Consider the following 13,422-nt stretch of genomic DNA (forward strand, 5'->3'; position numbering starts at 1 on the left):
AGGCCGTGCGAGACCCTGTGAACATAGGGCATAACTTCATACTTCCGCCTCTCCTGTACATCCGCCCCCGGAGGTTTTGAGTTTGGGCGGAAGGACTTCAAGAGGGACTCAGCGACAGCCTGAAGAAGGGCCAGCGGAAAACCAGCAGACCTAAGGCGATCAACCTGAGCCTCAAAGCTAACCTGAACTTTATGTGGACAGGACTTGGCTAATGAAGCCCTGAGGCAAGTTGATACAATACCCCTCTTGACCAGCTTCGAATGGCACGAGTTAAAGGGTAGGAGTGCCTTTTTCGACCTAGGCATGTACGCCCAGCAGAGGTGGTCAGGATCGTTAAAAAATAATTTTAAATCTAAGAATTGCAAACAAGAGTTTTCAGGAAGTTCAATGGTAAAATTAAAACTCGGAAAGGCTGACTTAAAAGATGCTAAAACCTCCATTGCCACCTGGGCCAAGTCGTCGTCGTGGTCAATATTTAAAAGGATTAAAAAAGTCGTCCACGTATCGGAACACTCGAACGATACGGTCGTCAGATAGTACCCGCGATAGCGAGCGGTCAATTTCAGCTAAAAGGATTTCCGATAAAACTGGGGCTACACATGACCCGATGCAAATTCCGCGTTTCCGCACGTAACATTTTTCCTGAAAACTCACAATCGTTGAAGTAAGATAAACCTTAAGCAATTTTAAAAAACCTTCAACAGAAATACCGCACGCATTCTGGAAAGACACAGCACCAGAACGTTCGATACAGTTCCGGACTGCACGGAACAGGTCATCGTGGGGAAGGGAGTAGAACAACTCTTCGATGTCAACCGAGAAGCCCGAGTTAACATCGGAGAGGCTATTCCCTAACATTTCGGCCACTCGGTCTGAGCTGCTGACCTTGTACGGATCGTCGGGCGCCAGACTTCCCAGATGGCGCTGAAGATAGTGACTGACCACAGCTTGCCAGGATCCAGTTTCTGTAACAATGGCTCTAAAAGGGCATTCTATCTTGTGGCTCTTGGCACTGAAGAAGACAGTGAGCACTAGGACCTTGTTTTTCCCCACTTCACTTTTTAGCCTGTCGAGTTTCAAATCCCTTAACAGTGCAACCGCCTTTGCCTTCGCTTTAGACGGCTTTAGATCTGTTTTCTCAAAGTTATTTAAGACAGATGTCATGGCCTTGTCACTAAAAAGCTTCTGAGGCATAACCACAAAGCCTCCTTCTTTGTCGGCCATCATCAAAGCGAGGTCAGAGTTCCTAAAATAGCTTGCCACAGATCTCACCATGGAGTGTTCTTTCTTCTTGCCTTTGAAAGTGTTGCGGATCGAATCAACACATTCTCAATGGCAACGTTCTTTCTCTTCACCTTGAACTTTGTCAGCAATCCTATGCGCCGCCGCCAAAGCCTCGGGCTTGCTCTGGGGGACTTCCACGCTGAACTTGGGGCCCTTGTTGAGGACACTTTCAACGTTGTGTGGAACCGATGCCCCTCCAAGGTAGACAACCGGAACAACACCAACCTGCTTTTTGGGGACCTTGGGTAGGTTCAGTCGCCGCATGTTCCAAAGGAACTCAGCACTTCCCTCAGCCAGGACCTGGTAATCCTTGAGTGTCCGGAAGCCTGCAGGTCCCGTTCCCTTCCAGCTGAAGCACAAAAACCGCAGCCAGTCTTGCAACAGTCGGACGTGTCTCCAGCATTCGCTTCTCAGAATCTTTGCAATTCTTTTCCAGTGTCCCTCGGAACAGCCAAGAATCCCGAAGAAGCCCAACACCTCCGGCGGGCGCAGATTCTTGCGCAGGCAGAAGCCCAACCACCTGGCCTCGCATGTTTTTGCAGCGATGAGGCTAGTGCACGCAGCGCTCTGATCCTCGAAGGAAAGGGTACACAGAATAGAGCACCATGTAGAAGAAATGAAATCTAGAAGAGTGCGGTGAGGGGCTAGTTGGTACGACATTATGAGAACAAAAGTAACTGCGCAAAAGGACGGGACAAGAGAAAGAGAACCACACGGGACAAACGCAGACTAACAACTGATTTATTCCACCAACTCCTCTTTCCTTCAGCAGCAAAGCGCATGCGCACCAACCACAAAAACAAAAAAAAACAGAAGCTACACTCATCTCGTGGAATCAAGGAACTCGAACTCCTTGCGGTACAGGTGTACTGAAGCATCGCTAATACACTTATCAGGCCCTAACCTCACGATTTCCAAGGCCTCGATAATTTCTCGTTCTTTTTTATCCCTCGAGCGTCCGATAATCTTAGTCCTATCGAAAAGCGGATTACAATCTCTGTCATCATGCTTGCAAGTGTGACAATGCTTAGGCAGATGCTGCCCCCTTGAATCTTCTAAGGAATTTGCGTGCTCTGATAATCTAATGTTGACGCAGCGGCCAGTTTGCCCTATGTAGAACCTACCACAACTCAGGTGAATCTGATAAATTACATTGCATGTACACTGTACGAACTTATTCCTGTGGTTAATGCCACACTCAACCTTCTTTTGCTTATCTTTTCTCGCCAAATTGCACAAACGCGACAACTTGCAAGGTGCAGAAAAAATGACGTCAACGCCGAATTTTCCGGCGACCCTCTTGAGGCTGTGCGAGACCCTGTGAACATAGGGCATAACTTCATACTTCCGCCTCTCCTGTACATCCGCCCCCGGAGGTTTTGAGTTTGGGCGGAAGGACTTCAAGAGGGACTCAGCAACAGCCTGAAGAAGGGCCAGCGGAAAACCAGCAGACCTAAGACGATCAACCTGAGCCTCAAAGCTAACCTGAACTTTATGTGGACAGGACTTGGCTAATGAAGCCCTGAGGCAAGTTCATACAATACCCCTCTTGACCAGCTTCGAATGGCACGAGTTAAAGGGTAGGAGTGCCTTTTTCGACCTAGGCATGTACGCCCAGCAGAGGTGGTCAGGATCGTTAAAAAATAATTTTAAATCTAAGAATTGCAAACAAGAGTTTTCAGGAAGTTCAATGGCAAAATTAAAACTCGGAAAGGCTGACTTAAAAGATGCTAAAACCTCCATTGCCACCTGGGCCAAGTCGTCGTTGTGGTCAATATTTAAAAGGATTAAAAAGTCGTCCACGTATCGGAACACTCGAACGATACGGTCGTCAGATAGTACCCGCGATAGCGAGCGGTCAATTTCAGCTAAAAGGATTTCCGATAAAACTGGGGCTACACATGACCCGATGCAAATTCCGCGTTTCTGCACGTAAAATTTTTCCTCAAAATTCACAATCGTTGAAGTAAGATAAACCTTAAGCAATTCTCAAAAACCTTCAACAGAAATACCGCACGCATTCTGGAAAGACACAGCACCAGAACGTTCGATACAGTTCCGGACTGCACGGAACAGGTCATCGTGGGGAAGGGAGTAGAACAACTCTTCGATGTCAACCGAGAAGCCCGAGTTAACATCGGAGAGGCTATCCCCTAACATTTCGGCCACTCGGTCTGAGCTGCTGACCTTGTACGGATCGTCGGGCGCCAGACTTCCCAGATGGCGCTGAAGGTAGTGACTGACCACAGCTTGCCAGGATCCAGTTTCTGTAACAATGGCTCTAAAAGGGCATTCTATCTTGTGGCTCTTGGCACTGAAGAACACAGTGAGCACTAGGACCTTGTTTTTCCCCACTTCACTTTTTAGCCTGTCGAGTTTCAAATCCCTTAACAGTGCAACCGCCTTTGCCTTCGCTTTAGACGGCTTTAGATCTGTTTTCTCAAAGTTCTTTAAGACAGATGTCATGGCCTTGTCACTAAAAAGCTTCTGAGGCATAACCACAAAGCCTCCTTCTTTGTCGGCCATCATCAAAGCGAGGTCAGAGTTCCTAAAATAGTTTGCCACAGATCTCACCATGGAGTGTTCTTTCTTCTTGCCTTTGAAAGTGTTGCGGATCGAATCAACACATTCTAAATGGCAACGTTCTTTCTCTTCACCTTGAACTTTGTCAGCAATCCTATGCGCCGCCGCCAAAGCCTCGGGCTTGCTCAGGGGGACTTCCACGCTGAACTTGGGGCCCTTGTTGAGGACACTTTCAACGTTGTGTGGAACCGATGCCCCTCCAAGGTAGACAACCGGAACAACACCAACCTGCTTTTTGGGGACCTTGGGTAGGTTCAGTCGCCGCATGTTCCAAAGGAACTCAGCACTTCCCTCAGCCAGGACCTGGTAATCCTTGAGTGTCCGGAAGCCTGCAGGGCCCGTTCCCTTCCAGCTGAAGCACAAAAACCGCAGCCAGTCTTGCAACAGGCGGACGTGTCTCCAGCATTCGCTTCTCAGAATCTTTGCAATTCTTTTCCAGTGTCCCTCGGAACAGCCAAGAATCCCGAAGAAGCCCAACACCTCCGGGGGCGGATGTACAGGAGAGGCGGAAGTATGAAGTTATGCCCTATGTTCACAGGGTCTCGCACAGCCTCAAGAGGGTCGCCGGAAAATTCGGCGTTGACGTCATTTTTTCTGCACCTTGCAAGTTGTCGCGTTTGTGCAATTTGGCGAGAAAAGATAAGCAAAAGAAGGTTGAGTGTGGCATTAACCACAGGAATAAGTTCGTACAGTGTACATGCAATGTAATTTATCAGATTCACCTGAGTTGTGGTAGGTTCTACATAGGGCAAACTGGCCGCTGCGTCAACATTAGATTATCAGAGCACGCAAATTCCTTAGAAGATTCAAGGGGGCAGCATCTGCCTAAGCATTGTCACACTTGCAAGCATGATGACAGAGATTGTAATCCGCTTTTCGATAGGACTAAGATTATCGGACGCTCGAGGGATAAAAAAGAACGAGAAATTATCGAGGCCTTGGAAATCGTGAGGTTAGGGCCTGATAAGTGTATTAGCGATGCTTCAGTACACCTGTACCGCAAGGAGTTCGAGTTCCTTGATTCCACGAGATGAGTGTAGCTTCTGTTTTTTTTTGTTTTTGTGGTTGGTGCGCATGCGCTTTGCTGCTGAAGGAAAGAGGAGTTGGTGGAATAAATCAGTTGTTAGTCTGCGTTTGTCCCGTGTGGTTCTCTTTCTCTTGTCCCGTCCTTTTGCGCAGTTACTTTTGTTCTCATAATGTCGTACCAACTAGCCCCTCACCGCACTCTTCTAGATTTCATTTCTTCTACATGGTGCTCTATTCTGTGTACCCTTTCCTTCGAGGATCAGAGCGCTGCGTGCACTAGCCTCATCGCTGCAAAAACATGCGAGGCCAGGTGGTTGGGCTTCTGCCTGCGCAAGAATCTGCGCCCGCCGGAGGTGTTGGGCTTCTTCGGGATTCTTGGCTGTTCCGAGGGACACTGGAAAAGAATTGCAAAGATTCTGAGAAGCGAATGCTGGAGACACGTCCGACTGTTGCAAGACTGGCTGCGGTTTTTGTGCTTCAGCTGGAAGGGAACGGGCCCTGCAGGCTTCCGGACACTCAAGGATTACCAGGTCCTGGCTGAGGGAAGTGCTGAGTTCCTTTGGAACATGCGGCGACTGAACCTACCCAAGGTCCCCAAAAAGCAGGTTGGTGTTGTTCCGGTTGTCTACCTTGGAGGGGCATCGGTTCCACACAACGTTGAAAGTGTCCTCAACAAGGGCCCCAAGTTCAGCGTGGAAGTCCCCCTGAGCAAGCCCGAGGCTTTGGCGGCGGCGCATAGGATTGCTGACAAAGTTCAAGGTGAAGAGAAAGAACGTTGCCATTTAGAATGTGTTGATTCGATCCGCAACACTTTCAAAGGCAAGAAGAAAGAACACTCCATGGTGAGATCTGTGGCAAACTATTTTAGGAACTCTGACCTCGCTTTGATGATGGCCGACAAAGAAGGAGGCTTTGTGGTTATGCCTCAGAAGCTTTTTAGTGACAAGGCCATGACATCTGTCTTAAAGAACTTTGAGAAAACAGATCTAAAGCCGTCTAAAGCGAAGGCAAAGGCGGTTGCACTGTTAAGGGATTTGAAACTCGACAGGCTAAAAAGTGAAGTGGGGAAAAACAAGGTCCTAGTGCTCACTGTGTTCTTCAGTGCCAAGAGCCACAAGATAGAATGCCCTTTTAGAGCCATTGTTACAGAAACTGGATCCTGGCAAGCTGTGGTCAGTCACTACCTTCAGCGCCATCTGGGAAGTCTGGCGCCCGACGATCCGTACAAGGTCAGCAGCTCAGACCGAGTGGCCGAAATGTTAGGGGATAGCCTCTCCGATGTTAACTCGGGCTTCTCGGTTGACATCGAAGAGTTGTTCTACTCCCTTCCCCACGATGACCTGTTCCGTGCAGTCCGGAACTGTATCGAACGTTCTGGTGCTGTGTCTTTCCAGAATGCGTGCGGTATTTCTGTTGAAGGTTTTTGAGAATTGCTTAAGGTTTATCTTACTTCAACGATTGTGAATTTTGAGGAAAAATTTTACGTGCAGAAACGCGGAATTTGCATCGGGTCATGTGTAGCCCCAGTTTTATCGGAAATCCTTTTAGCTGAAATTGACCGCTCGCTATCGCGGGTACTATCTGACGACCGTATCGTTCGAGTGTTCCGATACGTGGACGACTTTTTAATCCTTTTAAATATTGACCACAACGACGACTTGGCCCAGGTGGCAATGGAGGTTTTAGCATCTTTTAAGTCAGCCTTTCCGAGTTTTAATTTTGCCATTGAACTTCCTGAAAACTCTTGTTTGCAATTCTTAGATTTAAAATTATTTTTTAACGATCCTGACCACCTCTGCTGGGCGTACATGCCTAGGTCGAAAAAGGCACTCCTACCCTTTAACTCGTGCCATTCGAAGCTGGTCAAGAGGGGTATTGTATGAACTTGCCTCAGGGCTTCATTAGCCAAGTCCTGTCCACATAAAGTTCAGGTTAGCTTTGAGGCTCAGGTTGATCGTCTTAGGTCTGCTGGTTTTCCGCTGGCCCTTCTTCAGGCTGTTGCTGAGTCCCTCTTGAAGTCCTTCCGCCCAAACTCAAAACCTCCGGGGGCGGATGTACAGGAGAGGCGGAAGTATGAAGTTATGCCCTATGTTCACAGGGTCTCGCACGGCCTCAAGAGGGTAGCCGGAAAATTCGGCGTTGACGTCATTTTTTCTGCACCTTGCAAGTTGTCGCGTTTGTGCAATTTGGCGAGAAAAGATAAGCAAAAGAAGGTTGAGTGTGGCATTAACCACGGGAATAAGTTCGTACAGTGTACATGCAATGTAATTTATCAGATTCCCCTGAGTTGTGGTAGGTTCTACATAGGGCAAACTGGCCGGTGCGTCAACATTAGATTATCAGAGCACGCAAATTCCTTAGAAGATTCAAGGGGGCAGCATCTGCCTAAGCATTGTCACACTTGCAAGCATGATGACAGAGATTGTAATCCGCTTTTCGATAGGACTAAGATTATCGGACGCTCGAGGGATAAAAAAGAACGAGAAATTATCGAGGCCTTGGAAATCGCGAGGTTAGGGCCTGATAAGTGCATTAGCGATGCTTCAGTACACCTGTACCGCAAGGAGTTCGAGTTCCTTGATTCCACGAGATGAGTGTCGCTTCTGTTTCTTGTTTTTGTGGTTGGTGCGCATGCGCTTTGCTGCTGAAGGAAAGAGGAGTAGGTGGAATAAATCAGTTGTCAGTCTGCGTTTGTCCCGTGTGGTTATCTTTCTCTTGTCCCGTCCTTTTGCGCAGTTACTTTTGTTCTCATAACTTTGTTGTCAGTATGAATGGCGTTCTTGTAATCAGGAGCTGGTATTCTGTCGATGCAAGTCAACTTCAATTTCTCCTCAGTGTCCCTTTAAGGTTTTATTTGTGTTCAATTTGCGTCTGTTACTTTTAAAGGCTCAAGAACAGTGAGGCAAGCCTTTCTGCCTACCACAAAATGACGTAAACAAAATTCTTCAAGACAATTACTTCATTTCCTTGTTTTTATTTTATTTTACTTTTTGCAGACCATAAAATACCATTATTCACAATTCTTCTCGTGGTGCCGAAATGGCTCATATCGTCACTTCCTTTTCGGTGGTTCGACGCCAAGCTTTTTGGCAATGTCATCCTGGAAGAAAGCAGAAAATTAAATTCCACATGTCTAAAGAGTAGGGGTATGCGAATAGTGGTTTTTTGATTCGAAGCGAATAGCAATTTTCTTCGAATAATTTCGAAGCGAATAGTTCGAATAGTACTTCTGTCACTAAAAAGAGGCTGAGTGACAGTAGGCATTTCCAAAACCATTTATTTTCCCAACACACGATGCCATTACACACTGCACTGAGGCTTTATTTAAAACCACACTTCAAAATTTTAACACCTAGAGTGAAGAACAATTTTTACTGGCAATTTATACTGGAAGAACAACTTTTACATTCCCAGACTTGCATTCCCTCGAGCAAGAATGGAAACGGCTGTACAAAACTCGCGCCGCAAGCGAAACGTCATTCGCACCGCTCGCGCGTCCTGGCAAAATTGTCCCCGGTAGTACTTCCGAGCAGCACTCAGCATCGCGCTTCCATCAAGAATGCTCTCAGCCTCCAACGTATGGGAGTGCCCGAGTTGCGGCGCGGAGTTCGGCACACCACCGAAGATGGCTCAATGCTGGTCAAATGTTTAGGGGAATCCCCCAAGGTGGAGTATATTTGTAATAAGGGAGTAATTGGGTGGATGCCAATGAGTAATTACTCCCTTATTATGGCTCAGTGCCCTGATTACGGCGGCGTTCCGTTCCCATAAACGCGCAAGCAGTCAGAATAGCAAGAAAAGACGCCAGTGGTAGATGCCGAGCGTTAACGGCAGTAATCCTCCACGGGTGCACAATAAGCTTAGCGTTATCACACGCTAAAGGCGCCCTTCCCATTGACGTAAGTATACACTTCGGCGACATCGAGTCCCCGCGCTGCCGCTGAATTTTTCGCGCCTCCGCCGGTAATATGATGGCTTGCTTGAAAGCTGCCGAGAACGGTCGCTCATGTTCCGTACGCATTATTCGTCACCAGGGTGAAGCGATAGCGCGGTAGGGCTGCGTGTTTATCTTCGCATCTGTCCTATCTGGTAATCTTTTCTGCAACTCTAACGGGAAAAAAAATCGAGAGGCGGTGGAGCGGGCGCGGCTTCGGTGCTTATCTGATCTTCCAGCCAGCGTCCGCCGCGGCGGACGCGGTTGTTGCGTTGTGTGACGCGCGTCTTTTTTCGTTTTTCTTTCTTTTCTCTTATCTTTGAACTCTCCTCTATCTGCACGTGGCAGCGGTGGTGGCTCGGCTAGAGCCAGTCGGCAGGCCCGTACCTTTTCATTCTTCGCTCAGTCGCAACAACAACAACAGTAAACTGATCAGGTTTCTTGTTTTGAAGCTTAGACGACTGATGGCTGTGCTCTTCCTTCTTTGCGTCTGCCTCGACACGGTGGCAGCGACACGGCTTACGGCAGCCTTAGTGCGGAGGCTCGGAGACGGCCAGAACGCAGGATCTTCCGCAAGAGCGCGTCGCCCTCACCTTTATTTCGTTTGTAGCTGGGTTCGCACCCCGACCTGGTTGTGATTCGTGTATTGACTGACCCCCGAGCGTTGAAAGCGCGATAAAAAAAAAGCCATCTATGCGGCAATACTCGGAACTGAAACCACATAAAGCAAGCGGGCAAGCGCCCCAGAAACACTATTCGCGCGAGGCGAATACTTCGAAATTTCGAATACCGAGAATTCGGTTCGAAGCGAATATCGAATACCGTGCTATTCGATCGATTATTCGAAATTATCGAATATTCGCACACCCCTACTAAAGAGAAATTTCACAGCGTGGCTGATGAGTATGTTAGGTCATCATCATCATTAAAACACTCTCCAGGGCATGTTGGTTCATAGCTGGCAAGAATAAAAGCGCAACAAGACGACACAAAGAAGGAGGAAAAACGACAGGACAGGCACTAACTTGCAACACTTTACTGTCTTCATAAACCGCCACGTATATATCAAACACAAGGGGGGGTGGTAAAGACAGACAGGGGAGAACACAGTTGAAAGAACGTGCATAGAATGTGGCGTTTTGCCACATTTGAGTTTCTAAGCACGTGCTTTCAACTGTGTTCTCCTCTATCTGTCTTTACCACCCCCTTGTGTTTGATATATACGCGGCGGTTTATGAAGACAGTAAAGTGTTGCAAGTTAGTGCCTGTCCTGTCGTTTTTCCTCCTTCTTTGTGTCGTCTTGTTGCGCTTTTATTCTTGCCATCATCATCATCGTCATCATCATCAGCCTGACTACGCCCACTGCAGGGCAAAGGCCTCTCCCATATGTCTCTCCAATTAACCCTGTCCTTCACCAGTTGTGGCCGCCTCTCTATCCCCGCAAACCTGTTAATCTCATCCAGCCATCTAACTTTCTGCCGCCCCCTGCTACGCTTGCCTTCTCTTGGAATCCACTTCGTTACCCTTAATGACCAGCGGTTATTTTGCCTCCGCATTACATGCCCTGCCCAAGCCCACTTCTTCCTCTTGATTTTGATTAGGATGTTAGGCAGGCTACAGTAACTGTCACTATAACGACGTCAAGCACTACCGTTGGTGCTTAAACCTGCGCTGCTTGCTCGCTCTTGACAGATTTTAAAGGAGTATGAACACCAAATTTTTGATAGCATGTTTTCTTCTTCTTAAAGATCCGTAAGACATTAGTATACATGGATCACCATTTGGTATTTGCCTGCAATCGATAATAATTTGTAATCAAATTTCTTCTCTCACCTGTTTCAGTTTCAACGACCGAGTGATGATTAGAATATCAAGGGTTAGTGCAGACATGTCGGTCACATGAGCCATTAAAAAAACTGACATAATTGCTGCTCCGTCGTTTTAATTCACTACAGCGCTAAACCAAGCCTGCTTCTAGAGCTGAAATCTCAAGCAAAGAGGTAGTGATTGTATTGCAGTTTTGTTCATGCCTCCCCTGACCTAACACATCAGAGCCATCGCTTGGTTGTTGAAGCCAAAACAGGGCAGAGAAGAAATTTACACCGTATAAATGCGTGTAAGGGCCGCACCCGTGTATGGGCCGCACCCCGTTTTCCCGAAGGAAATATTTAAAAAAAAATAAATCCATGTAAGGGCCGCACCCGAACTTTTCACGACCCAGGCGGGAATAGCCTTCTAAATGCACGCGCCGTGGCCTCCGCGATCGGCTATGGCTGCGAACAATGAAGCGCTCGATCGCGGAGGGCTTGATCGCGGAGGCCAAGCACGCGCACAAGAGCTTCCCAAAACAGTCCATGGATAGCGCCTGAGGCCGCAGTTATCATTATCGTCATTTTTTTTTTTTTCCCGCCGCGACATTCATGCGTCGCGACTTTTCGCTATCTACATCGGCATCAGTATCGCCAGCTCCAGCCTTTTGTGGCGTGTTCGCACGTTTATTGCAGTTGTGGTGGTTGTGGCTTTCGCGTGCGGCCGCCGAGTAACTTAGATTTAACATGATGGGCAAGCACCTTATCAGCTACATGGCTGGGAGTTTGCTCTCGAGCACGGCAAGCGTGCAGCAGGCAGGAAATTCGATGTGGCCGAGAAGCGCGTCCGATGATCGTGCAACCAAAAAGGTGCATTGAGAAACACAAGCTGCAAAAAGTGCGCTTTTCGAGGCAAGCAGTGCGAGTTTCCCGAACTGGAAGAGCTGCTCTGCTATGTGATGGAAGTGCAGAACAACGGCTACGCGTTGACAGCGGACATGCTGCGCGGCTTCTTTTAGACGAGCATGCACCGGAGCTCAGCACCAGCTCAGAGTCAAAATACTTCGTGAGTGATGATTGAACGTATAATAAATGCCACTCATTCCCTGATTGGTGTGTTTTTACTTTTAAAAAATTTTTTTTTCCGTACATCGCGTGTATGGGCCGCACCCCGAAAATTGGCCCCCGAATCTGGAAAAAAAAGTGCGGCCCTTACACGCGTTTATACGGCAATTATAAACTCTTCAGCGGTTGTAGGCAAATATCTCGTGATGATGCAAAGAAAACGTAACCAACATTTGGTGTTTATACACAATTAAAGAGGCATAGGCATTGAATTTTCTAGTTCTGTCATGGCAGTAATGGAACACAAGTTCGTAAGAACAACTGAACTAGGTAAGACGCCGCAGTGTGGTTTAGAAAATTCATTGTACAACACTGTCTTCCTGCAGCTTCAGTTTCCATGAATTGTGAAATTCTACACGGCTGTGTCATCTTCCGTGAATCATGTGCACTTGCAGCGAATGATGGAGCAGTGAAAGCGTAATTCCTCTGAGCACAATAGATCTGTGTACTGACCTATGATGTCACAGTGCAAGAAATCGAAACAAAACATCTAGGGGAAAAACAGGTGCGTAATAATTGTCTCAAGTGTACTGGCTTATACGCCAATTCAAATACCCAAAATCCAAAAAAAACTGGCAGTGGCTCAGCTCAGCTAGGCCCGGATATACGCAGTGAAAGCAGTTTCGTCTACTGACATATCGGTAGCGACATGACATGCCCTTCGTTGTCATTCAGCAGCTTGGCAGCGTCTCTTCGTGAGACGCTCCTCTCGTTCTTCGGGCGTCTTGACCGCCCGCTTAGCCTTTCTCTCCTCGTTTTCACGCAGCGCGGAAGCTGCGCACGGTCCGCCACCTGCACCATCTGCTGAGCCAGCGCTGTAGATTGCGAGAGGTTTTCAGTGGGTGCCGCATAATGGTGCTTCTACGACACGCCAAGCACGGAGGAAATTTACCGCAAGCAGAGGAATTTTGGTACTCGCTTGATTGCGACATCTGTAATTAACATGCTCTTAATTACTCATGTATGCCTTAATACATATCTCGAAGATATGTTTTTAAGAACTGTGCATTCACCAGACACGCCTTTATTCAGGTTCAAATGTCGAAGTGTCGTGACAGATTGGCAGCGCCCCCGTCTCGCACGCCGGCGGCCCGGGTTCGATTCCCACCTAGACCCCAATTTTCTTTTCTATGATTGACAGCCCGAGCGGCGTCATGGTTGCCATGGTACTAGTTGCCATGGTAATGGCGCATGAGCAGTAGCGGCCTGTACCGGGCACCACGAAATGCGCTTGTGCTAGCCTAGTACAGCTGTCGCTACAATATCAATGCTACGACAACACTCTTTGCAGCCAAAAGAACACACCTGCCAAGTTTGAGCTGCAAGGCATCTTTACTGCAAGTGCGAGTTCTGCCACAAAATGCAGCCTTAAATTTACGGCATACTAGATGAAACGTCAACCGTATTATGCCATATCAAACAGCCACGGGGATGCTGCTCATGAATTGCATCACATACCGCAAACTGCATCTGGCTGACGTGATAGCGGATTCCGCCTTCGGCATCACATCTGGCCATGTGCCGCCTCTCTGGATCGCCTGGCACCTGGACTGGAACACCTGGACTTGCCTGCAAGCAGGGATACAGAGCGTGAGTACACACAGGGTTTAAGCATTACCACCTCTGAATTCTTTATGACACATGAATAATTTCAACATCACA

The 13,422-nt window shown here is 47.9% G+C and overlaps 1 protein-coding gene and 1 pseudogene across 3 annotated transcripts in view; one reads left to right on the top strand and one right to left on the bottom strand.

Annotated features, from left to right (window-relative positions):
* Nucleotides 1-303: 303 nt before the first annotated feature.
* LOC149367305 (uncharacterized) lies at nucleotides 304-6,909 on the top strand (annotated as a pseudogene).
* Nucleotides 6,910-7,851: 942 nt separating this feature from the next.
* Nucleotides 7,852-13,422, bottom strand: part of LOC149367306 (uncharacterized) — a 43,396-nt gene continuing 37,825 nt past the window's right edge. For all 3 annotated transcript variants that reach the window (XM_089554970.1, XM_089554969.1, XM_089554968.1), the window contains 2 exons: nucleotides 13,219-13,329; nucleotides 7,852-7,993 (listed from right to left, as the gene is read on the bottom strand). In XM_089554970.1, coding sequence (XP_089411096.1) covers nucleotides 7,946-7,993; nucleotides 13,219-13,329 — 159 coding nt within the window. In that variant the 3' untranslated portion in view covers nucleotides 7,852-7,945. The remainder of the gene's footprint in view (nucleotides 7,994-13,218; nucleotides 13,330-13,422) is intronic.

The sequence above is a fragment of the Amblyomma mixtum genome, chromosome 1, assembly GCF_055824585.1.
Source record: "Amblyomma mixtum isolate Tamu chromosome 1, ASM5582458v1, whole genome shotgun sequence".
Taxonomy (NCBI): Eukaryota; Metazoa; Arthropoda; class Arachnida; order Ixodida; family Ixodidae; genus Amblyomma; species Amblyomma mixtum.